The 27,331-nt window shown below is 43.0% G+C and overlaps 1 protein-coding gene across 2 annotated transcripts in view; it reads left to right on the plus strand.

Annotated features, from left to right (window-relative positions):
• The window catches only part of tafa3b (TAFA chemokine like family member 3b), an 88,040-nt gene extending 63,102 nt beyond the window's left edge, over window positions 1-24,938 (plus strand). Inside the window, exons 2-5 of one of the 2 annotated variants that reach the window (XM_078546458.1) lie at window positions 3,865-3,980; window positions 10,883-11,035; window positions 18,209-18,333; window positions 23,800-24,938. In XM_078546458.1, the coding sequence (XP_078402584.1) occupies window positions 3,866-3,980; window positions 10,883-11,035; window positions 18,209-18,333; window positions 23,800-23,811 (405 nt within the window). In that variant the 5' untranslated portion in view covers window position 3,865 and the 3' untranslated portion in view covers window positions 23,812-24,938. The remainder of the gene's footprint in view (window positions 1-3,864; window positions 3,981-10,882; window positions 11,036-18,208; window positions 18,334-23,799) is intronic. The other variant, XM_078546457.1, reaches the window with a different exon arrangement.
• The last annotated feature ends 2,393 nt before the right edge of the window (window positions 24,939-27,331 follow it).

The raw sequence follows: 27,331 nt of genomic DNA on the forward strand, positions 1-27,331 counted from the left end.
ACAGGATGTTTTTTCCTGTCTGGCTTTTAATGTGCAACACACATTGTTGGGTGTGAAATACACTGTCGAGTGTGTCATGACTTATTGGTTGTGATATGCATTGTTGGCATGATAAACATTGTTGGGCATGACATGCATCATTGGTCATAATGTGCACTGTTGTTTGTGACAAACATTGTTGAGTGTAGCAAATTTTATTGGACATGATAAGGATGGTTGAGCATGGTATCCACTTTTAGGTATGACATGCATTGCTGGGCCTGACAAGCATTATTTGGTGCAACATGCATTGTTGTGCTGTGTTGTGGCATGCATTGTTAGGCAAGGCATGCATTGTTAGGTATGGCATGCATTGTTGGATGTGGCATATGTTGTTGAGTGTTACATGCATTGTTAGGGGCATGACATGCATATGGACATGATCTGCATTATTGGGTTTGACATGTTGGATGCAACATGAATTGTTGGATCTAACCCTATCAGGATATCCTTCTATTCCTTTCTCCCTCATGACCTTATCTAGCTTCCCATTGTATCTATGCAGTTCACCCCAACCAATCACAAAATCACAGAATTGTTATGGTGCAGAAGGAGGCCATTTGGCCCATCGTGTCTGCACTGATTCTCTGAATAAGCATTATGACTCAGTGCCATTCTCCTGCCTTTACCTCATAACCCTCCACATTGTTTCTATTTAAATAGAATCTTGACTGCCTTAATTGAACCTGCCTCCTCCACATTTCCAGGCAGTGCATTCCAGACCCGAACCACTCGCTGTGTGAAAAAGTTTTTTCTCACATTGCATTTGCTTCTTTGACAAATCACTTTAAATCTGTGCCCTCTCGTTCTCGATCCTTTTATGAGCAGGAACAGTTTCTCCCTATCTACTCTGTCCAGCCCCCTCATGATTTTGAACATCTCTGTCAAATCCCCTCTTAGCCTTCTCCTCTCTGAGGAGAACAGTCCCAACTTCCCCAATCTATCTTCATAACTGAAGTTTCTCATCCCTGGAACCATTTTTGTAAATCTCTTCTGCACTTTTTCCAATTCATTCACACTGTTCCTAAATGTGGCACCCAGAACTGTACACAATATGCACTGTAGCAGGAATTTTACAGGGATTCCTGCTAGAACTTAATGAGTTTGATGAGGCAGGAGGAATTCTAACTGAGGTCTGACTAGTGTCCTATACAAGTTCAGCATAACCTCCTTGCTCTTGGATTCTATGCCTCTATTAATATAGCCTAGGATACTGTATGCTTTATTAACAGCTCTCTCCACCTGTCCTGCCACCATTAATGACTTATGCGCACATACAGCTAGGTCCCTCTGCTCCTGCACACCCTTTTGAGTTGTACCCCTTATTTTATATTCTCTCCATGTTCTTCCGACCAAAATATATCACCTCACACTCCTCTGCATTGAACTTCACCTGCCACCTACCTGCCCACTCGGCTAACTTGTCTATGGCTTTTTGAAGTTCGACACTGCCCTCCTCACAGTTTACAATACTTTCAAGTTTTGTGTCATCCTCAAACTTTGAAATTATCCCCTGCACACCAAGATCTAGATCATTAATATATAACAGGAAAAGCAAAGGTCCTAATACCAACTCTTGGAGAACTTCACTACAAGATTTCCTTGAGCCCAAGAATATCCATTAACCACTGTTCGCTGTTTCCTATTACTGAGCCCATTTTTTGTTCAAGTTGCTACTGTCCCTTTTATTCCATGAACTATAGCTTTTCTCACAAGTCTGTTGTGGGGCAATGTATCGAATGCCTTTTGGATGTCCATGTAAACCACATCAACAGAATTACCCTCATTAACCCTGTTACCCCTTCAAAAAACTCCAGCAAATTAGTTAAATACAATTTTCCCTTAAGAAATCCATGCTGGCTCTTCTTAAAAAGCTCACATTCTTTCATGTGACTATTAATTCTATCCTGAATAATTGTTTCTAGAAGCTTCCCCACCACTGAAGTTAAACTGACTGGTCTGTAATTGCTGGGCTTATCCTTACAACCTTTTTTGAACAAGGGCGTAATGTTTGCAATTCTCCAGTCCTCTAGCACCACCCCTGAGTCTAGGGAAGGCTGAAAGATTATGGCAAGTGCTCTTGCAATTTCCACTCTCACTTCCTTCAATATCCTTGGATGTATCTTATCCGGTCCCGGTTTCTTGTCAACTTTAAGTACCAACAGTTTATCCGATGCTCCTTATCAATTTTGAATCCTTCTAGTGACAGAGTTTCTTCCTCTGTCATCATGGCCTGGGTTTCCTTGGTAAAGACAGACAAAGTATTGATTTAATACCTCAACCATGTCCCCTGCCTCCATATGTGAATCCCCTTTTTGGTCCCTAATCAACCCTACTCCTCTTTTTGCTACCTTTTTTACTATTTATGTGCCTACCTGTGGTAGCACATTCTTCCTGGGTAAAATTATTCTCCTGAATTCTTTACTGGATTTATCAGTGACTATTTTATATTTATATTACCTAATCTTTGACTTTCCAATATGTAGAAACATAATCTCTGCATCTACTCTGGCAATTCCCTTAATAATTTTAACGACCTGTGTCAGGACACCGCTCAGCCTTCCCTTTTCTAGAGAAAGGAGCCCAAAGCATGTTCAGCCTTTCTTGATAGTTACAACCTTTCTGTTCTGATATCATCCTTGTAAATCTTATTGCACCTATTCAGTGCCTTTATATTCTTTGTATAACATGGAGAACTGTTCACCTTGCTCTAACTGAGACACATGGAACATAACAGCAGCAAATCTCTCTGGTGCCGGCAGAGAGCATTTTTGTTGCTGCTGTCATTCCAGTTCCTGCTCTAACACATGGGATACGTCATTGATAGAGCAAACTCAAAGTGTCACTCCAAGCCCTATCACATCAGGCTTCATTACATTGCTTGTAAATTGTGCATCTCCTCCATAGCTTCATTTTCGTTTTGTAAATTGATTGAAACCCAATGGGGAAATGTAGAAACCTCCAGGTTATTGAACCATGTTGGCTGTTGAAACAATGAAAGAGGAAATAATTAAGGATAATGACCTCTGTGTTGAAAGAGTTGGAATGGTGTGGCAATTCTTCAAGAACTCTTCAGAGTTTGGCATCAATGCTAAGTAAATGAAAGTCTATCAAGTCCTGGTTTTCCCAACTGGTTGAGCCATGTAGATAGGAAGATCCCAGGTTTGAATCCCTAGTCTATGCCTGGTAGCTGCTCTAAGAAGGGGTGATGGCGGAGGGAGTGCTAGTGCTATGATCAGCCTCAGCACTCGTGAGTTAGGCAGTGAAACACCACCTTCAGATCATGCTACGATTGCAACCCAGGAAGCCTTAGGTTAAGTGGGATTTGGATGCAGGTACATATTGGTTCAGCATTTGCAGTGCAGCAACTCACCAAGGCTTCTTTGGTAGTACTTCCCAAACCTGAGTCCTTCACACCTCCAAGTCCCTCCTCTAAATCACACACCATGCCAACTTGGACATATATTGGCCATTCCTTCATTGTTGCTCAGTCAGCATCCCAGAGCTCCCTCCCTAACAGCACTCTGAGTGCGCCTGCAACATGTGGGCTGCAATGGTTCAAGAAAGCAGTTCACTACCACTTTCTCAAGGGGCAACTAGGGATGAGCAATAAATGACAGTTACACCTACATCCCAAAAAATATTTTTTTTGTACCTCCTACTGTTGACTAGTTGGCCAGAATTCACTCCTGGGTTTCCACTTGGATGAGGTACTGGGAAGTCCCTGGTGCCCTGGAAACATACTCCAATAAGTGTTGGTGCCTTCTGGAGAGGAAAGGGAATTAATTTATACAATTTCATCTCTATTTTATGAATTTCTTGTAGGATGAGTGGGAACTACTTACAAAACGTGGGCAAGTGGATAATACTGCTCAGTGTGTGTCTGATAACAATCTGGGGAAGAGTGAGTTTGGCTTCAACCCATCATCGAAGCCACTCAGGTACGTACAAATATATAATCTGTGTATTGTTAAATATATATCTTCTAATGTTCTGGACATGAATTAACCAGATTTTGGAAGAGAAGACTTCAGTTCTACAGAGCCATGGCCAGAGCCATCTAGAGTATAACGTTAAGTTCTGGGCGCTGCTCCTCATGAAGGATGTACAGGTCTAGAGGTAGTGCAAAGAGATTCACCAAAATGAGCTTAAAGGGTTAATTTATGAGGACAGGTTGCATAATTTAGGCTTGTATTTCCTTAAGTATAAGAGGTTTAGGGATGATCTGATCAAGGTATTTAAGATGTTAAAGGGATTTGATATAATAGATGGAGAGAAACTGGAGACAAGAAAAGAGGGGGCATAACCTTAAAAATAGAGCTAGACTGTTGAGGAATGAAATTAGAAGGCAAAAGCCTTTGGATGCTCTGTGTCAATTAGAGCTTTCAGGAGTGAGGTTGATAGATTTTTGTTGGGTATCAAGGGATATGGAGTAAATGCAGCAAAATTGGTTTGAGATATAGATCAGCCATGGTCTAATAGAACGATGGTAAAAACCTGAGGGGCTGACTGGCCTACCCTTGTTATGATGTTTCTAAGACATATTCTTAATTCTCTTGTCATTTGTGAGTGTGACCTGGGATTAAAGGTGTCCGTAGTGATCTGCTGATCATTTATTGAAATGAATTGTTTTTTAGTCGCTTACCATATAAAAAACAGCTGAAATTGTTGAGAGGTGCGTGTGCAGCAATATAGCTACAAGTGTGTGAAATAATGAAGTATCCATTCAGAAATTAATTTGTTTTGAAGAACAATTGGATTGTTTTGGTAACACTATTTTTATTTTACCGTTTGTAGTATTTATTTCCCATCCTCAGTTGCTCTCAGGGCTTTACTGGTCAACCACAGAGTGTAAACTGATGGGATAAGGGTGGCAGGTTCCTTTACCTGAAAGATATTTTGAACCAATTGGGTTTTTATGATAATCTGGCACTTTTAAGATTTTTTCCCCCTGACTCCCAGCCCACAAATGATCAGACTTATTGAATTCAATTTTGCAATTTTGTGGTGAGATTTGAACTCACAGCCCCTTGTGTTGTAAATACAACCTGTACCCATTAGAATATCACAAGCATTGAGAACAGCATCGCCCAGTTACTGTCTCAGGCTTTTTGTTACTGGGATTTCCAAAATATGACTTGTAGTCTGTAGACATTTGAAGAAAATGTCTAAAGCTGCTGGAGTTATTTGGAGAGATAAGGTACCCTTTGGCAGAGGTAAGGCACCTTTTTGGAGAGGTAAGGTGCCCTTTAGGAGGAGTCAGGTGCCCCTTGGGAGAGGTCAAGTACTCCTTTGGGATTGTTAAGAGCAGACATGAGTGTGCATAAAAAGTGGATAAGCTTTGTGGAGCTGTCAAATTGTCATCATTTAAATCCATTGGCCCTTGAAATTTTTGAAAAAAAATCCAGTCTGCAGCTGAAAAACATTGATGTTTGTTATTTAACTGTTTGTCGACATAAGGATTAGTGCTGCATGACTGCTTCCACAACCTAACATTATCACATTAGGGGTTCCGTAGATTCGCAGTTTGATTGACAGCTCCAAGTGATTAGCTGTCTTTGATGTGGGGTTATAAATACAAATGTATGTTTTCATAAGGGATTAAATACTTAAAAGAAATTAAATACTTGAAGGGATTTAAATGTTATCAATAAGAGTGTTTTTTGAATATAGTGAAGTTTGCACTAGACACAGGTCCAGATTTTTGGAAAGTCGGAATGGCTCTGTGCCTTGAGCCCCGAATCTGGAAGTCCTGCCCCCACTTTGGCCTGTATTGTGAGGGGGTTGGAGTTTAAAAATAGGGAAGTCTTGTTATAACTGTACAGGATGTTGGTGAGGCCGCACCTAGAGTACTGTGTACAGTTTTGGTCCCCGTATTTAAGAAAGAATACACTGACATTGGAGGCAGTTCAAAAGAGATTCACTAGACTGATTCCTGGAATGAAGGGGTTGACTTATTAAGAACAGATAGACAGGTTAGGCCTTTATTCGTTACAGTTTAGAAGAATGAGGGGCGATTTTATTGAAATGTACAAGATTCTGAGGGAGCTTGACAGGGTAGATGCTGAGAAGATGTTTCCACTAGTGGGGGAATCTCGAACTTGGGGACATGTTTACAGAATAAGGGGACACTTAAAACTGAGATGGAAGGAATTTCTTCTCTCAGAGGGCAGTGAACGTCTGGAATTCTCTACCCCAGAGAATTGTGGAGGCTAGATCACTGAAAGTATTTAAAGAGAAGGCAGATAGGTTTTTGAGATATCGGGGAGTTGAGGGCTATGAGGAGCTGGCACAAAAGAGGAGTTGAGTCCTGGGGTAAATCAGCCATAATCTTATTGAATGGTGGGACAGGCTTGAGGGGCCGAATGGCCTGCTCCTGCTCCTGTTTCTTGTGTTCTTATATTAATCCTGGCACCTACCATTTTTGTTGGGGGGAATGGAGATGGGTTGTAGTTTGTATATCTGTGGTTCACGGAGACAGTTGCACATGTAAAAGATCAGCTGCCTTCAAACAGAAGCAATTTCCGTAACTGGGATGTCCAAAATACGACTTGTGGGATTTAGACATTTCAGGAAAAGGTCTAAATCTGCCAGAATTATTTGTAGAGATAGGGTATCCTTTTGGAAAGGTCCAGGTACCCCTCTGAGAGAGATAAGGTGCCCATTGGGAGAGGCCAGGTGCCCTTTGGTATTGTTAAGAGTCAACATGAATGCGCATAAAAAGTGGATAAGCCGAGTGAAGCTATCAAACTGTCAAGTCATTTAAATTGCCAAGCCCTTTAATTTAAAAAAAAAGCTGTCTGTTGACACAAGCCTCGAGGTTATCATTATAGGATTAGTGCTGCATGACTGATTCTACAACGAACATTATCACAGTAGGGGCCTGTAAGTTCACAGTTTGGCTGAAAGCTCCAAGTGGTTATAAAATCTTTGATGTGGGGCCAAGAATACAAATATTTATTCTCAGAGTGGATTAAGTACTTGAAGGAATTTAAATATATTGGGCAGAATTTTACGACAGCGGGGTTTTACGTTCCCATTGTCGTCAATGGCATTTATAATGGCCCGCCACATTTTACGGCCTCGTCCCCGCCGAAACAGGGCCGTAAAATTCTGCCCATTGAATGGGTTTTTATGAATGAGAGTACTTTTTATAAATGAAGTCTGCAATAGAGACTTCAAACTTTATTTTATTTCATCTCAACATAGCTCCTGAGTTCTGCCTGTGATGGATACTGGGTGAATTGGCATGGAAAATGTAAGGGCAAAGGGTGGTGGGATCTTGGGTTGGCATGAGTTGACATTAAGTTGGCATGAGGACTACAAAGGACCATGGGAGTGGGTAGAGGGGCATAGGTTGGCATGGAGGGTATGAGGAGTCATGAGGGTGGCTAGAAGGGCATTGTATGGCATGGAGGGAGTGCAGGGCCATGCAGTTGGGTGGGGGGCATGAGGTGGCATGAGTTGGCATGGAATGGAGTGTGTAGGAGGTGAGAGGTTGTGAGGGATGAGGGCTAGAGGGCTGTTTTTGTTTTCTTATTTTTATTGTAACTGGGCGAAGTCAAGAGCAGCAAGATGGGCCTTTGAACCAGCCCACGTCAGCACCCAGCAGCCCCTGTGGCTGCCTCCAAACTCTTTCTAGGGTCGGCAGGCCAACTCCAGTTAGTAACCCTCCCCCTCCCCACATAACGAAAATCTGAAGATTCAGGACGCTTTCCCTGAGAGGGGTTTGCAGAGTTGGGAATTTTCCTAACTCTGGGCGAAAATTTGGCCCTTGTTGTCGAATGTTGTCTGATAACCCGTCTGTGAAGTGCCTTGGCTTGTTTTACTACGTATAAAAATGCAAGATATGTTGCCTTGGCAATTGGGGTGACTGATTAAGCAGTGCATGGTGTCAGCTGTGGCTCAGTTCATAGCACCCTCACCTTTGAATCAGAGGGTTGTGGGTTCATGTCCCACTCCTGGAAAACCAAGAACTGTGATTGTACTCGAAAGAAGTTGCAATCTGTGACTGTTGGTAAATCAAAAGAGTTTCCAAGAGTCATAGTTCAGCATATGAAGTGCAGTCACCTACTCTTATGAATGTTCCCCTCTGCTCTGTACACAGGAGGAGGCCATTCAACCCTTCCATCCTGTTCCTCCGTTCAGTCAGATCATGGCTGATGTTGTGCCGTAGCAACATTTACCTTCATTGAATCCCTACCACTTGGGGCATGATGCAGGCAGAAGTTGAAATTTGGTTGTGAGGGTGGGGCATGGGGGTGCTGCGGTAGGGAGAAAGACAGTGGGTGCAGGGAGTGGGGGGGTGCAGGAAGGGCAGTGAATGTGGGGGGGGTGATGGGGGGAGGAGGAGGAGGCAGGGAGCAGGCAGGGGAGAAAAACAAAGACCCAAGGCCCACCTGATGTGGTATTCAGTTGGGTCTAGACTGGCGAGCTCTGACTGTAAATCATGTACAAATGATCACATGGAGAATGTCGAGGAAAGATAAATTTTTAACGGGGGAAACCCCAGCATGTATTGGATCCCCACCCAATTTTCTTCTCTGCTCTGTCTAACCAATACTTTATGTCCAGGCTGTACCAGCAGATATTTGCCCACTGGCCTTTGTGGATCTCACTAAAGGGATTGGACAATGAGACATGGTTGACCCTATCGGCAATACCTGCTTTCCTGGTCTACCATGAGGTATTTGCAGTGGGGCTATGGTGATAGAGCTCCATCTACCTCTTTAATGAAATGGAACACATTGTGTGCCTGTCTATGCCTCTCTTTGGCTATCTCTTTTTCTTTCCTGAGTCTCTTTCTCTCTCTCTGTTAGTCTCTTTCTCGGTTTCCTTAAGTTTCTATCTGTGGCTCGCTGTCTTTTCCCATGTCTCTCCATCTGTCTGTACATATGTGTCTCTGTCTCTATCTCTGTCTTTGTCTGTCTGGCTCTTGTCTTTTTCTCTGTCTGTCTTTCTATCTCTCTCTCTCTCTCTGTGTCTCTTTCCCTCTTTCTCTGTTTGCCTGTATCGGTGTTTGTCTGTGTGTATATCTCTGTGTTTTCATCTCTCTCTCTCTCTCAGTCTTTCTATGTCTCTGTGTGTGTTTCTTTCACTCTCTCTTTCACTATCACTCTCTCTCTTCCATTTGCTATCTTTCTTTGGCATTTCAACTCCTTCTTATTGGAGTGGCACCAGCTGATTGCTTAGTTGGTGGAAGCCATGAGCCAAGAAGGAACAAGAGAAATTGGTCCCACTCAAAGTCAACGGTCAGCAACATCTGACCAGCCAAATATTCACCTGCTTCCCCTCATGATTGTGTTTGAATACTGCAGCACTAACAGTGCTGGTTGGCAAAAGTATGTGCCACATTCAGAATCTATTGACCAAATAGTACAGAGATGCATTAAATGCTAACCAGGGTTAAAGCAACAAACAATTTAAACTTCATCTTCCCAATCACTTTTGCAGAGATGATTTTGATTATGTTGAGCTTGCAAAGATCGAGATTACACCAATTTCATTAGAAATGAGCAATGAAGTAGCGATCAGTCTGTGGGGAGTTGCTTTTGTTTTATCGTAGTCCCATCAGTCACCAAACTTGTAATAATGCATCATTTTTACGATGAGCGGAGCATAGTCAATAAACATTGTTTGTAAGCATCTCAGTAAAAATGTTTGCAGTTAGCTTATGTTTAACTCGCACAGTCAGTACCGTGGGCAAGAAAGTCTCGCTCAAAGCAGTACTGAGAGAGAGCTGCACTGTCAGAGGTGCCACCTTTCTGATGGGACATTAAACTGAGGCCTCGTCTGCCCTCTTAGGCCGATTTAAAGATCCTACAGCCACTATTTCGGGTGAGAGCAAGGAACCTCTCCCCCATGCCCTGGTCAATATTATCCCCAAATCAACATCACTATAAGAAGATTATCTGGTTATTATCATACTGTTGTTTGTGGGAACTTGCTGTGTGCAAATTGGTAACTGTGCTTTCTACAGTCCAGCAATAACTACACTTCAAAGATACTTCATTGACCGGTAGGAGACTTGGGTGGCCTGAGGATGGGAAAGGTGCTATAGAAATACAAGTTCTTCCTTCTAACATCAAACAGTTGGAGAGGGACAGGGCCTTGAAAGTGCAAGATGTAGATTAGATTAGTTGGAATTGGGACTGAACATTATAGTCAGAATTCAGGAAGATTGTAGAATCTGTGTCAGAACCTTGTCTCCTGTGGAAATCTGGCAAAGTCAGTCACTGTGGTGAGATTTAAAGAAACAAATGTATCCTCTAAAGATAGAAAAGAAAACTTTACATTTCAATAGTGCCTTTAACCCCAGGATGTTCCAAAGCATTTCACAACCAGTGAAGCATTTTGAAGTGTACTCACTGTTGCAATGTAGGAAACATGGCAGTAGATTTATGCACAGCAAGCTCCCATGAACAGGAATGTGATAATGATCAGGTAATTTACACGAGTGATGTTGAGGGATAAATATTGTGCAGACACAAGGGGTAACTCTTCTTCAAAAGGCATCCGTAGGATACTTTACAGCATCTTGAGGGAGCAGATAGGGCCTCAATTTAACATCTCATCCAACAGTGCAGCACTCCTTCAGTACTGCACTTGGAGTGTCAGCCTAGAAAGGGTGCTTGAATCTCTGGAGTGGGCCTTGAACACACAACCTTCTGGATACAGAAGCATGAATGCTACCGACCGAGCCACAATCGACTCAAATTGGATGGGATCCTAGAATCCATGCGCGCGTGCGGCAATCTGAGGTGTATGGTGCACACAATTCGGGTATAGAGAAAGTGTTGAAGGGGTTTGCTCCTCACCCTTGTTTGTGTTTTCCTTTTTGCAGTCGTGCATGTTAAAGCTGGAACATGTGAGGTGATTGCTGCCCATCGATGCTGTAATAAGAACAAGATTGAGGAACGCTCCCAGACAGTGAAATGCTCCTGCTTTCCTGGACAGGTAGCTGGGACAACACGAGCGGCCCCATCCTGTGTTGATGGTAGGAAGCTTCTCCTAAATTAAAAGAATTGCAAGCGAGGCTTCTGAAGGACAGGCAGATACAGAACGATATAGAATTTTGCAGACAGAAACAGGCCATTCGGCCCACCTGGTCTGCGCTGGTGTTTATGCTCCCCATGAGCCTCCTGCCATAGTGGTCTCGTGGCGCAGTGGGTAGTGTCCCTCTCTCTGGGCCAGAAACACCAGGTTCAAGTCCCACTTCAGGACTTGATGGCCACAGAAGGTGTGTGCATAACATGGCCAATCAGGTTTGATTATCAGCCTGTAAATCCTTCCAATACAGCTGATGGCAGGTGGTAAGAGTGGGCGAGTTTCCTGGGCAGCCATACTGCAGAAGGCAACGGCAAACCACTGCAGCACTTTGCCAAACATAATCATGGACCAATCCAATGGAACCAATGTAGCCAACCCCCTCTTAGGGCATGGTAGGAGGAGCCTCCTGTCACTCAACTCCATCTCACCATACCATAGAATCATACTGCACAGAACGAAGCAATTTGACCCTTTGTGCCTGGTTTGGCTCTTTGGAGGAACTATCCAATTAATTCCATTCCCCCTGCTCACAGCCCTGCAAGTATTTATCCAATTCCCTTTTGAAAGTTGTCTGCTTCCAGCACCATTTCATGCAGCAGGTTCCAGATCACCGTAACTCGCTGTGTAAAAGCATCCTCCTCATCTCCTATCAGCTTCTTTTGACAATTACCTTAAATCTGCGCCCCCTGGTTACTGAGCCGTCTGCCAATGGAAATGGTTTCTCCTTATTTACTCTATCAAAACCCCTCATAACTTTGAACGCCTCTATTAAATCTCTCCTTAACCTTCTCTGCTCTAAGGAGAACAACCCCAACCTCATTATCCTCACCGCATAACTGAAGTCCTTCATCCTTGCCATCTTTCAATTTGTTTCCCCTTCAGGCTCTTACTAGATTGCCCCTAAAAAGTTATTAGGCTCAACCGCTCCCTGTGGTAGCGAGTTTCACATTCCCACCACTCTCCAAGTAAAGAAGTTTCTCCTGAATTCACTGTTTAATTTATCAGTTACTTATGGACCTTAGCTTTGGACTCTCCCAACAAGTGTCAAGCATCTTCTCTACATCCACCATATCAAACCCTTTGGTAACTTTAAAGATCTCTATCAGGTCACCCCTCAGCCTTCATTTTTCCAGAGATGAAGACAGAATATTATTCACTGTGACTTGTTTGTTTTTTCATTCATTCATGAGATGTGAGCGTTGCTAGCAAGACTAGCATTTGTTGGTCATCCCTAATTGTCCTTGAGTGAGCCACTTTCTTGAACCGCTGCACTACACGTGGTATAGGTACACTCATAGTGCTGGGGAGGGAGTTCCAGGAGTTTCACCCAGCGACAGTGAAGTTGAAGTTCCAAGTCAGGATTGTCAGTGACTAGGAGGGAAACTTGCAGGTGGTGGTGTTTCCATGTGCCTGCTGCCTTTGCCCTTCTAGGTGGTAGAGTTCATGGGTTTGGAAGGTGCTGTCAAAGGAGCCTTGGTGAGTTGCTGCAGTGCATTTTGTAGATGGCACACACTGCTGCTACTGTGCGTCGGTGGTGGAGGGAGTGAATGTTTTAAGGTAGTGGATGGGGTGCCAATCAAGCGGGCTGCTTTGACCTGGATGACGTCGATCTTCTAGAATGTTGTTGGAGCCACACTCATCCAGGCAAGTGGAGAGTATTCCAACGCATGCCTGTCTTGTGCCTTATACATGGTGGACAGGCTTTGGAGAGTCAGGAAGTGAGTTACTTGCCACAGAACTCCTAGCCTCTGACCTGCTCTTGTAGCCACAGTATTTATATGGCTGTACCAGTTCAGTTTCTGGTCAATGGTAACTTCCAGAATATTGATGGTGGGAGATTCAGCGATGGTAATGTCATTGAAAGTCAAGGGGCAATGGTTAGATTCTCTCTTGTTGCCTTGGTGGTGGGGGTGGTTTGGAGTACAGTGTCACAGGACTAAGGGGAACCTTATATATTTCTGCTTAGCTATCAGCAACTACAGGTTGCAGATCAGGGTGAAGGTCAAAGCTCTTTCTTGCTCTATGCCCTAGTGAGTGTCACTGAACACCTCCCACTAGGGAGGAGGAGACAGGAGTTTACACTGAAAGGAATAATACTGGTCATGTTAGTGGATTAGCGATCCAGAGGCTGTGAGTCTAAATCCCACCATGGGAGTTTGAGAGTTTGGATGTGGTTTATAAATGTGGTACCAGTAAAAGTGACCATGAAGCTGTCGGATTGTCACACAAACCCAATTGTTTATGAATGCCCTTTTGGGAAGGAAACCTGCCTCCTTACCCACTCTGGGTCTATATGTGACTCCAGTCTCATGCTAAGGTGATTGTGAATTAACTGCCCTCTGGAGTGAGTTAGTCAGCTCTTCAGTTGTATAAAATCTCCAACAACGGTTCAAGGAGAAAGTCTGCTACCAGCTTCTCAGAGCAACTGGGGATGGGCATTAAATGCTGGTCTTGCCAAACATGCCCACATCCTGAGAATGAATTAAAAGGAACCCCTGCACTCTAAATCCAGCACGAGACTGATGTCTCCACCCAGTAACACCCCCATCCTTTGTGCAAAGTAGTCCACTCTTAATTGTCATTGCTAACAAGCCCTGACCCTGTTAGTAATCAGTTCACAGAGCTACACAAGGAACAATGAATAGCCCTGTCTGCTGCTTATTATGGGCAATTACTGCACCAATTAGGCATTGTGCTCTCCAGCTTGATTTGCCCCTGCCCTGCTTGGCACAGGAGATGGGGACAATGGGACCAGAGGATACGACAGAGTGGGCAGGGAGCAGGATAAAGATCGGCTGGACATTCAGAAAGAGATGGGTCAGGTGGTCACGATTTGAATCTTTTATCTTAGGGTTTGTGTCTTACTGACTGTTTTGTTGCTGCTAAGATTTAATTGAAAGTATGAGTAGCCAATAATTAATAATTAGTAACCGATAATTGGTAACTAAGATTTAACAACCACTAGTTAACAATGACTAATATTGGATGACTATTGGCTCAAGTATCAGAATATAAAATCACCCCTAAAACCCTGAAGATAATGATTAAAAAAGAGACTTTAACAAGAATAGGTGTAAAGGGTTTCTTTGGCTGAATGGATTACAATTGATCAGTGAACAGTAATTCTGTCACAGTTATTAACCTTAGAGAGAGTAGTTGTTGCAAGACCAGTGGCCCTTGATCCTACCAGTGACCAGTTTCCAGCCCGATGAACTTCACTGTGTAAATGTAAATCCGTTGATCCCTGTAAGTGTATCTGAGAGATCAGCAGTGAGAAGTGACCTAGCTTCCCACTCATGGTGTATGATGTTATCTGATTTTAGAATCACTGTCTATAATTCACCAAGGTGGTCCGCTGATGCGGAAACTTCTGGCAATCCACCGCAGATTTTTTTCTTGGTGAAGCTGCAGCGATGACCTCACGATCGTTAATCTTCTTGTGCGGACACTGTTGTTTATCGAGTGCAGCTACCACAGGGAACTAAATATTTTGGGGGTAAACTGAAGTCATTTAAGTCAGCAAGATACTAAGGTTAGTGTCAAGGTTAAGCTTAGAGTCGAGGTCAGGGATTTTAGGTTGTGTTTAAAGTTAGGGTTAGAGTCAAGATTCAGCCTAGAGCCAGAATCAGATTAGTGCCAGGTTTGGGGTCAAAATCAGGTTTAACATTCGAGTTAAGTTAGTGTGGCTAGTATTGAGATGAAATTGAGGATCATCTTTGTGGTGAAAAGTCCATTTTATAGCCCAGATTATGACCAGGCTTTATGATTACCATTAGGGTCAAGTTTAGAGGCAGAATGGGACTGTGCCAGGTCCTTGCACGGACTCATATCAACTCCTGACTATCGCTTTGCTTGTACATTCCCAATATCACGTTAGTTTTCTTTACTGCACTAGACAGTGTGCAGTTAGTTTTAGTGAATGCTCCACCAATACACTCAGGCTCCTGTCTTGTGTTGTGCCCTGTACCACTTAGTTCATGTTGTCTGTTTATTTTTTCTCCCCAATCTTCCTCTTGAGCTGCTAGCAACAACTGAGTGGATTGCTAGACCACTTCAAAAGGCATTTAAGAGCCAACAATGTTCATGTGGGACTGGAGTCACGTAATGGTACAGACCATGTTGTTCCTCCGCTTCTTCCTCAATCCTTAAATCTCAACCTCAGGCACCCCTAGGTAGCAGCGGCCACAATATGATTGAATTTTGCATCTAGTTTGAAAGAGACAAGAGTGGGTCTAAAACTAGTATTTTAAACTTAAATAAGGGAAACTATGTGGGCCTGAAAGCTGAGCTAGCTGAAGTGAACTGGGATACTAGGCTAGAGGATGGATCAATAGAGAAGCAGCGGCAGATGTTTAAGGGGATATTTCAGATTACTCAGAATAAGTATATTCCTACTATAAAGAAAAATTCTAAGGGGAGGTCCCACCATCTGTGGCTCACTAAAAAAGTTAAGGAAAGCATCAAATGTAAGGAAAAAGCATATAACTACGCAAAGATGAGTGGCAGGACAGATGATTGGACAGAATATAAAGAACAGTAGGCAATGACTAAAAAATTAATCAGGAGAAATAAATTAGAGTATGAGAGGAAGCTGGCTAGAAATGTAAAATGAATAGCAAGAGTTTCTACAGATATTTAAAAAGGAAAAGAGTAAGTAAAGTGAATGTTGGTCCTCTAGAGAGTGACAGTGGGGAGTTAATAGTAGTTAATAAGGAAATGGAGGATGAAATGAACAAATATTTTGCTTCTGTCTTCACTGTAGAGGATACAAAAAACATCCCAGTAATAGCTGTAAATCAGGAGCTGGGAGGGAGAGAGGAACTTGGCAAAGTTACAATCACTAGGGAAGTGGTACTGAGCAAACTGATAGAGCTGTGGGCTAACAAGTCTCCGGGTCCTGATGGACTTCATCCTGGGGTCTTAAAGGAGGTGTTCAATGAGGTGGTAGATTTGTTGGTGTTAATTTTCCAAAATTCATTAGATTCTGGGAATGTTCCATTGGACTGGAAAATAGCAAATATAACCCCTCTGTTCAAGAAGGGAAGGAGGCAGAAAACAGGAAACTATAGGCCAGTTAGCTTGATGTCTGTCATGGGGAAGTTGTTACAATCGATAATTGAGGAGGTTATAACTGGGCACTTAGAGAAACTCAAGGTAATCGGGAAGAGTCAGCATGGTTTTGCGAAATATGTTTAAGCATATTATTGGAGTTTTTTGAAGGAGTAACATGCGCTGTAGATAAAGGAGAGCCTGTAGACGTGCTGTACTTGGATTTCTAGAAGGCATTTGATAAGGTGCCACATCAAAGGCTATTGCAGAAAATAAAAGCTCATGGTGTACGGGGTAACATATTAGTATAGATAGAAGATTGGCTGGCTGGCAGAAAACAGACAGAATGTATAAATGGGTCTTTTTCTGACTGGTAGGATGTGACAAATGGAGTCCCACAGGGGTCTGTGCTGGGGCCTCAACATTTTGCAATTTACATCAATGGCTTAGATGAGGGGAATGATGGTATGGTAGCTAAATTTTCAGATGACACAAAGATAGGTAGGAAAGTATGTTGTGAAGAAGATATAAGGAGGTTGCTGGTGGATACAGATAGGTTGAGTGAGTGGGCAAAGATCTGGTAAAGAAGTATAATGTGGGAAAATGTGAAGTTATTCACTTTGACATGAAGAATGAAATAGGAGAGTATTACTTAAATGGAGAGAAATCGCAGAATTCCGAGGTGCAGAGGGATCTAGATGTTCCAGTACATAAATCACAAAATGTTAGTATACAGGTACAGCAAGTAGCTAAAAGGCAAATGGAATGCTATCCTTTATTACAAGAGGAATTGAAAATAAAAGTAAGGATGTTATGCTTCACTTATACAGGTCATTGGTGAGACTGCATCTCGAATAGTGTGTGCAGTATTTAAACTCCTTATTTAAGGAAGGATGTAAATGTGTTGGAAGCAGTTCAGAGGAGGTTTACCAGATTGATACCTGGAATGAGTGAGTTGTCTTATGGGGAAAGGTTGGACAGACTGTGCTTGTTTCCACTGGAGCTTAGAAGAGTGAGGGGTGACTTGATTGAAGTATATAAGATCCTGAATGGTATTGACTAGGTGGATGTGGAAAGGATGTTTCCTCTTGTGGTTGAGTCCAGAATTAGGAGTCACTGTTTTAAACTTAGGGGTCATCCTTTTAGGACAGAAGCGAGGAGAAATTTTTTCTCCAAGAGGATTGTACAACTTTGGAACTCTCTGTCTCAGAAGGCGGTAGAGGTGGGGTCATTGAATATTTTTAAGGCGGAGGTAGATAGATTCTTGTTAGGCAGGGGGATCAAAGATTATTGGGGGTAGATAGGAACGTGGAATTCGAAACACAATCAGATCATCCATTATCTTATTGAATGGTGGAGCAGGCTCGAGGGGCTGAATGGCAAACTCCTGCTCCTACTTCTTATGTACTTATGTCCTATTGGTTAAGAAGATAGACTATTGATCCCACCGTTCACCTAGGCCACAATGCTCTTTGCTGTTATCAGTTGCACTTTCAGCAAGTTGTGGAACAAAAATTTTTCAAGCTGAATTGTGAGGGAGAAAGTTAATTTACACGCCAGGCCATGAGATACCCCATTCCAGCAAATTCTGGTCCATTGTTACATTCGCTGCTAAACAGTCCTTTTGGTACTATTCCTGTTTCTAATGGTTTCTTAAAGAAATTGACCAAGGCATGACTGATCTAACTAGCTCTTTTTGAGTAACCTTATATAAAGATCATTTGATCTGGAGTCCATTCAAAAGACTTGCATTTATAAAGTACCTTTCGCAACCTTAGGATGTCCCAAAGGCCAATTAAGTACTTTCGAGGTGTAGGAACTGTTGCAATGTAGGAAATGTTGCATTCAAGTTGTGCACAGCAAGACCCCACAAATGCCAATGTGTCAATCTGTTATTTTGTGATGTTGATCAGGATACGGGGGAGAACTCCCCAGCACTTCTTTGAAATAGTGCCACGAGATCCTTCAGAATGAGTTCTCTCAAGGTGCAAGGCCCAGCATTGGGAGAAGATGGTAGTTGAGAAGTGCATTTCAGCTCCTGTCTCACCATGGTGCGTTCTCTTGATTGCAGCCTCCATCGTCGTTCAGAAGTGGTGGTGCCACATGGAACCATGCTTGGAGGGTGAGGAGTGTAAGGTTCTCCCAGATCTGAGTGGTTGGAGCTGTAGCACCGGAAATAAAGTCAAAACCACCAAGGTTAGTCTGAGCTTCTCATCAACCAATGCACAATTAGTCATCAAACTTGCACATTCTAATTACATTGTAAAATTTTCATCCTTGTTTTCAAACCCCTTCCTGACATCGCCCTGTGCCTGGGCTGGATTTGGCCTCTGGGGATAGGCTGGGAGGTTGGGAGTTGGAGGGTGTACACATAAAGTGGTGAGGGAAGGTGGGGACGGCCCTCCAGCCCAGAGGCCAATGGAGCCACTTAAGTGGCCAATTAAGGGCCTCTTCCCTCCACCGATGGTACTTTACCAACTGTGGGTGAGTCCTCCATCTGGTAAATCCTGATGGCCTCCTGCGGGCTCCAGGAGGGGCCTTCCTATTTGGGGACTCTTTGGCCCATGGTGGTGCACCCCAAGGGCAACAGTGACACCTGCCCTCACCAAACTCCCAAACTCCCGCCTCAGCAGAGCCTACCTGATTAGCTGCAATGGCCCCAGACCCCACCTCATCAGGAGGGTGTTGTCGCTTCCATGGCATCCCCTTTTTCCAGTGGCCACTGCTTCTACTGATGCTGCTGAGCTGCCAGCCCTATGATTGGCCTGTAGTTCTTGGGTGTGGGCAACAAACAAACATGCAAACATACATAATAGGAGCAGAAGTAGGCCATTTGGCCCCTTGAGCCTGCTCCTCCCTTCAATAAGATCATGGCTGATCCATTTGTATTTCAAATTCCACATTCCCATCTGCCTCTGATAACCTTTGATTCCATTGCCTAACAAGAATCTATCTACCTCCGCCTTAAAAGCATTCAATGATCCCGCCTCCAATGCCTTTGGAGGCAGAGAGTTCCAAAGTCTCACAACCCCCTGAGGGAAAAAGTTTCTCCTCATCTGTCTTAAAAGGGCGACCCCTAATTTTAAAACAGTGCCCCCTAATTCTGGACTCACTCAGAAGAGGAAACATCCTTTCCAAGCCCACCTTGTCAACACTGTTCAGGATCTTATATACCTCAATCAAAGCACCCCTCACTCTTCTGAACTCTAGTGGAAACAAGCACAGTCTGTCTAACCTTTCCTCATAAGGCAACCTGCTCATTCCAGGTATCAATCTGGTAAACCTCCACTGAACTGCCTCCAACACATTTACATCCTTCCTTAAATAAGGAGACCAAAACAGCCCACAATACTTGAGATGCGGTCTCACCAATGACCTGCATAACTGAAGCATAACATCCCTATTCTTATGTTCAACTCCTTTTGTAATAAAGGATAGGATTACATTTGCCTTCTTAATTACTTGCTGTACCTGCATACTAACTTTTTATGACTTATGTACTGGAACACCTAGACCCCTCTGCACCTCGGAATTCTGCAGCCATTCTCCATTTAAGTGATACTCTGCTTTTTTATTCCTCATGCCAAAGTGAACAATTTCACATTTTCCCACATTATACTCCATTTGCCAGATCTTTGCCCTCTCAGTCAACCTATCTATATCTGTCTGCAACCTCCCTATGTCCTCTCATTTCCTCTTCATAACATATTTTCCTACCTATCTTTGTGTCATCTGAAAATTTAGCTACCATGCCCTCGCTCCCCTCATCTAGGTCATCTAAGTAGTAAATTGTGAAATGTTGAGGCCCCAGCATAGACCCCTGTTGGACTCCACTTGTAACATTCTGCCAGTCAGAAAAAGACCCATTTATGCATACTCTTTGTTTTTTGCCATCCAGCTAATCTTCTATCCATGCTAATATATTACCCCCTAATCCATGAGTTTTTATTTTCTGCAATAACCTTTGATGTGGCACCTTATTAAATGCCTTCTAGAAATCCAACTACAGCACGTCTACAGGCTCCCCTTTATCCACAGTGCATGTTACTCCTTCAAAAAACTCCGACAAATTGGTTAATCGTGATTTCCTTTTCACAAAACCGTGCTGACTCTTCCTGATTACCTTGAGGCTTTCTATGTGCCCAGCTATAACCTCCTTAATGATCAATTCTAACACCTTCCCCACGACAGACGTCAAGCTAACTGGCCTATAGTTTTCTGCCTCCCTTCCTTCTTAAATAGAGTCTGATGGAAGCTTTCCAGAGTCTAGGGAATTTTGGAAAATTAACACCAACACATCTACTGCCTCATTAGCCACCTCTTTTAAGACCCTAGGATGAAGTCTATCAGGACCCGGAGACTTGTCAGCCCGCAGCTCCATCAGTTTGCTCGGTACCGCTTCCCTAGTAATTGTGACTTCCATCCTTAATACGTGCGTCCACCCCAGCGGCAATCAATTGATCGTATGCAATGGACAATGTGTGGTGGAGGGTGCTGCAGACTTGCAAAGCGGAATCACCCTCTGGTTTTGGGTCTGTTGGCGGGACCTTCATTGTGAGAACAAAATCCAGCCCTATCTCTGTAATCTCCTCCAGCCATACAACCCTCTGAGATCTCTGTGTACCAAACCCCATTCAGCCATCACCCCCTGCACTCGCTGATCCGCTCTGGTTTTCAGTCCTGGCAACACCTCAATTCTAAAATTCTCACCCTTGTTTACAAATCACTTCATGGTCGCACCTCTCCCTACCTCTGGAGCCTTGTCCAGCTCTCTGAGATCTCTGTGCTCCTCCAATTCTAGCCTCTTGCTCATCCCAGATTTTAATCGCTTCAGCATTGTCTGTTGTACCGTTAGCTGGCTGGACCCTAAACTTAGGAATTCCCTCCCCAAACCTCTCTGCCTCTTTCCTCCTTTAAGATGCTCCTTTAAAACCTACCACTTTGACCAAACTTTTGGTCACCTGTCCTAATGTCTTGTTATGTGGCTTGGTGTCAAACTTTGTTTAACTTATGCTTTCATGACATGCTTTGGGATATTTACATAAATGCAAATTGTTTTATTTCTTGCTGGGAGGAATTGAAGGTGTTTGTTGCATTGTACAGCTTTAAATCAGGAGAAATACATTGGTGTTGTACAGGACCAAAGCAAAAGATGGGCTGAAAGACAATGCGAAGGTCAAGCTTTTCAATCTTTCAGCTCTTTGATGTAACCAAATAGCAACAGAACAACTGCTAATGGCATTAAATAAGATCACAGACAATTTCCATGCCAGATCCAAAGTGTTTTTTTATGCGAGCATGCCAATCGTCTACCATTTTCACTGATATAGAATCAGACAGCACACAAGGAGGCCATTCGGCCCCTCATTCCTGTGCCAGTTTTTTGGAAGAATGTCCCATTATACCTTCCCCCCCCCTTCCAGATTCCAGATCACAACAACTCGCTGTGTAACATGGTTTTCCCTCGAGTTGCTTCTGGTCCTTTTGACAATTATCTTATCTGTGTCCTGTGGTTACCGACTGAAGAGTAATTTGCAATCCCGTGTGCACCTTTTGGGTTGAGAATCAGTAGCATGGCTAAACCATTCAGTTAGTTTGTGTCTGTGGAGGTACTCTTCATTCAAACTCACTAAGAAGGACCTTGGATTTATAGAGCGCCTTCCACAACCTCAGGATGTCCCAAAGTGCTTCTCAACCAATGGAGTGCTTTTCGGTAGTTTGGTCACCTGTTGTAGAGAACGCGGCAACCAATTTGCACACAGCAAGGTCCCACAACCAGCAATGAGGTACATGATCAATGAATTGTCCATTTTGGCAGGAAGAATAAAAGAGAAGCATATTATCTAAATGTTGAGAGATTGCAGAGCTCTGAGATGCAGAGGGATCTGGGCATCCTAGTGAATGAATCACAAAAGGCTAGTATGCAGGTACAGCAAGTAATTAGGAAAGCTAATAGAATGTTATTATTTAGTGTGAGGGGAATTGATTACAAAAGTAGGGAGGTTATGCTTCAGTTGTGCAGGGCACTTGTAAGACCACATTTGGAGTACTGTGTACAGTATTGGTCACCTTATTTAAGGAATGATGTAAATGCATTGGAAGCAGCTCAGAGAAGGTTTACCAGACTAATACCTGGAATGGATGGTTTATCTTATGAGGAAAGGTTGGACAGACTAGGCTTGTATCCACTGGAGTTTAGAAGAGTGAGAGGTGACTTGATTGAAACATATAAGATCCTGAGGGGTCTTGACAGGGTGGATGTGGAGAGGATGTTTCCTCTTGTGGGAAAATCTAGAACCAGGGGTCACTGTTTTAAAACAAGGGGTCGCCCATTTAAAACGGAGTTGAAGTGAAATATTTCCTCTCAGAGTGTCATGAGACTTTGGAACTCTCTTCCTGAAAAGGCGATGGAAGCAGAGTCTTTGAATATTTTTAAGGCAGAGGTGGATAGATTCTTGGTAAGCAAGGGGGTGATATGTTATCAAGGTAGGTGGGATGTAGATTTCAGGTTACTATCAGATGAGCCATGGGGGAGCAGGCTCGAGGGGCTCAATAGCCTAATCCTGCTCCTTGTTCGTATGTTCGTATGTATGTTTGTATGAATCTGTTTACTGTAGTAGGGTAAAGGAATAAATTCTGACTGGGATGCAAATGATAATCTCCTTACTCATCTTCACAATAGTGCCCTGGGATCTTTAATGTTCACTAGATTGGCAGAATGGGCCTTGGTTTAACATCTTATTTGAGACTTCTGACAGTGCAATGCTCCCTCAGCACTGCATTGAAGGGTCAGCCTGGGTTATGTACTCAAACCTTGTACTGGAGCTTGAATCTCTCACCTTCTTAAAGGGGAACGATTTGGGGAAACTGTTGGTGAGTTCAAGAGGGAGATGAACAGTTATTTGATAATGAGCGGAGTTAATGGATGTGAGAAATAAAATTAGTGTATTATCAAACTTTGTCCCCTTTTTTTAGCCATGGACAGTCGAACTACTTACCTTTAGAAGAGAGAAGACCGAGGGGTGACTCAATAGAGGTGTTTAAAATTATGAAAAGTTTTGATAGGATATTCATAGGGAAGATGTTTCCAATTGTAGGAGGATCCAAAAATATGAGTCATAAATGTTATAAAGCTCCAATTAATTCCTATAAGGAATTCAGGAGAAACGACTTCACCCAAAGAGTGCTGAGAATGTGGAACTTACTATCACATTGATGGTTGAGGCAAATAACAAAAATGTATTTAAGGGGAAGTTGGATAAACACATGAGGGAGAAAGGAATATTGATAGGGTGAGGCGAAGTAGGATGGGAGGAGGCTCATGTGGAGCCTAAACGCTGGCCTAGAACAATTGGGCTGAAAGGCCTGTTTCTGTGTTGTAAGTTCTTTGTAATTCCGTGTAGCATTGATGTGTGACCCTTGTTAGTAAGATATTCTGTAGAAGTGTTTGAACTGGTAGATGGGGCAGTGGCTCTTAGACATTTAGCACATGGGACTTCTTGATTCAAACCAGTTAGATGAATTGTGATGATGATGTTACCAGCTCAACTAGAACTTGTGGGCCAGAGGGTTAGAGCTGGAGCCCATAGCATATCGGACTGCTTCATAGTGATTAGCTACTGTATCCCATTGATTTATCTGTTCACTCTTGTTGTATTCCAGGTCACTCGATAGTCCTTTGGGAATACAGGAGGCAGTGTTTTATTTTTTAAAAGCTGAAAAGTGTTCCATCTTTCAACTGAGGGCTCCACAGATTGGACCGGTTAACCTGACTTATAGTTTGTTCCCAAGCAGCTGCTTTTGTCCGAATGGGAATCGCCTCAGCTCCCAAAGGAACATCAGATATAATGAGGGCACCTGAGACACTACACGGGAGAAAAGGATGCATCGGAGGGATTCTATTGATGGGTGAACACTGGGACGCTGAAGAGGATAAAGGCTGCGATGTACTCCTCTTAGTGACACATGCCAGGGGAATGGACATTGCTTGCGCTGAAAGTTCAACTTCCTTCCAGCGCACTGAAGCCTGACTCAAGAGGGACACCCCTCCTCTCCACCTTTGTCATAAAGGGACAATGCTCCCCTGTCCAATTGCCCAGCCCAGCAACTTCTTCAAGGCATCTCAGTATGAATAAGAGCTGTGGTATTCAAGATGTTAAGTCACCTTCAAAAGTAAAGAAGAAGTTTACCTGACTTATTCCAACAAAAGCTTGGATTTTTGCCTCTTTCCATCCAATTCAGCCAGCAAAACACAGTCCTTTTGTTTTGAGCTGCTTGAGGCAGGCAATACTCTGGAGCAGCCATTGATAACCATGGCAGACAGTGTGACTGAACTGTAATATTTCCTAAATCCACAGGATGGGTGAATGTGACAGCAAGTAGTAATGTTTGAAAGCCAAGATATCTTGTGGGAGTTGAGTAGATGGCCAGCATCATTGCACAGGTGTTAAAGTGACTTGAGAATTGCCTGTTGCTGCACCTGACTGGGGTCCAATCCATCTTCTTCCTCAGAAGGCTTTACTCACCAACAGTAAGACTGGTTTTACTGTCACACGGTTTCTGGGATCACTGCTGTTTCTGGATCTGATGTCCTCACTCCCTCATCCAATTGCTCCATTACTGATATTGCAGCAATGCCTCTTCTGCGTTTTTATAATGGGCCTCCTGATTGGCTCCTGGTGACTCTGTAGACAAGATTGAGTAGTGAAAATTAACCAGATCTTGTGACCTTCTGTAATCCCCCCGGTTAGATTGTATAATAACTGTACAAATTCAGAGTTAATACACGTTCATGTCGATAAAGAGAATGCCTTGTGTTTTAAATTTATTGCTGTCGATTTCTCACCCAGCTTGTTAAGTTAAAATTGCTCTCTGATCAGACTTGTTGGGCAAAGATCTGTGGCTCTGAACTCTAGTTGTTTCCTCACCTGCCACAGAATTGGCTCTTATCAAAATCATGATTGACATTCTACGTGACTCTGACCATAGAGAATGATCCCTCCTCATCCTTCCTGACCTGTGTACAACCTTTGACATGGTTGATCACACCATCCATCTCTGACGCCTCTCCCTCACCATTCAGTTGGGTGGGATTGTTCATGCCTTGGGATATTTTACCATGTTAAAAGCGCTGTATGAATGCAAGTTCTTGTCATTATCGAGTAGGAATCAGAAACACCAAGTTTAAAATCATGATAATTTTGCCTGAGATTTTGATACCAATAGATGATATTTGCTTGATGTTTGCTCAGTCCTCCTGGAGGGGAATAAAGCACCTCAACAGTGGCAGAATGTTGGATAGTTTTTGGCTTCAATGTGGAGGGTTATGAATGATCAATGTCTCAAAATGGCCCCAGGCGCTTTGCAGGAATGTAATAAAACAAAAATAGGCGTTGGATCAATGAAGGAGATATTGTGAGGGATTACTGAAAACGTGGTCAAAAAGATGGGCTATCCTTAAAGAAGCAACAGGTATGGAGGGCTTAGGGAGGGAATTCCAGAGCTTTGGAAGAAAACAGTGTCCTGTATTTTCTTTGTTGAGATACAGCTGTTAGCCATTCTTAGCAAGCCTTTAACATGCTCAACAATCTGCCGCATAAATATTTGTTATTTCTGTGAGCTGTTTTAATGTTTTTCTCTCTCAGCGAAGTAGATCTATGCAACACAACAAGGTCAAAGGGCATTTGCGACCTGTCCTAAAGCCAAGCAGCTGGAGGTGCTGCACTCCAAATCATGAAGTCACAACTGGGGGAATGATAAGTTGTATCATTTGGTGGAATGCAACATTTTGTGTTGCTAATGACTCAATTGCTGAGGGACTAAAATGGGTTAAATGTAAAACGTCAAACAGTAGTCCAGAATTCCCTGGAGCGGGGCATCTTGCAGCATTTCTCCAAAGTTAGTTAGACTTTGTTTCCTCACTGTTTACCTGAAAAATGATTTTGCCCTTCACATTGCTGAGAGTGCGAGCTGATAATGGCATGGTGACGGCAACGGGAGCATCTGCGGCCACCGTGAATGACAGGACGAACAGTCAATCTCCTTAACCAAGAGAATTAAGGATTGAGAAAGAGAGGAACAACAAACAAGCCAATGAGATTAGATTCACATCAGGTACAGGGAGAGAAATAAAGAGAGGAAAAGAAAGATTGGGTGAAGAGAGAGAGAGAAAAGCGACAGAAAAGGAAAAGAAGAAAACAAATTAAAATCTAAATTTTTAAAAAATCTCTAGAAAGGGTATACTAACTGCAGGAATGAGACTTCAGCATTTTAATTGTTCACTTTTTGGGCTGGAGGTTAAGTGGCATTGCATGAATATAAATTATCATTAAAAGGGCCCTTAAGTATCAGCCCTAACTTTCTATGCTGAGCTTAGTTGGCACTTAAAGTGCAAATGCAGCAATTTCACAAAATTCACAGGGAGGTTGAGGGCGAGCTGTCATTTTCATAAGGCTAACGGCAGAGCATCACAAATCAACCTGTAACTTGTGGCAATTCACAGTTCACACTGTGCTAACAGGGAGTTCACTTTTGTTCTTTTCCTATACTTTGGTTTCTGGAGAATGAAGATTATTCTAGTGTTGGTTTGTTTCTGGTTCCTCGGTTCCTGTCCTATAGTTACATTACTTCGGGATAAAGGACGCTTACTTTTTCAAATTCCCAAAGGTAGTTGAAAATCTACTCACGTTTCACATCAAAGCTACCACTTGGTACCTGCTACATGAAGTCAGTGATATTCTCATCAAGAATGGACAAAATTCTGAGTGTTCAACATAACAAACCATCAACTTATGACTCATGTAATCAATAAACCAACTCCCTCTCTACAGGTTAGCTGTAGTGCAGACAGAAGAGTTTTATTGAACTGTGGATAAAGTAGAGGTGGTACCGAGATCACACTGAGAAGCAGGAAGATGCATGAAAATAGATGAGCAATACTGATCAGAGCAGGTTCCGTATCACATATCAGTTTCTTTCCAAACAGCTCCCTGGAGCAGGCAGGAATAATATTCAGATTACATCCTGCTGAATTTGAGATTCAATTGCTGGGATCAATTTGCTTTTCCCATTTCCTGTCTCCTGAAGAAAAGGAAGAACTTCACCACCTCGGGACATCCCAAAGCACACTTTACAGGCAATGTTGTAATGTTGGGAATGCAGCTGTCAGTTGGCACTCAGCTAGCTCCTACAAGCA

Source organism: Cetorhinus maximus, chromosome 8, assembly GCF_964194155.1.
Source record: "Cetorhinus maximus chromosome 8, sCetMax3.hap1.1, whole genome shotgun sequence".
Taxonomy (NCBI): Eukaryota; Metazoa; Chordata; class Chondrichthyes; order Lamniformes; family Cetorhinidae; genus Cetorhinus; species Cetorhinus maximus.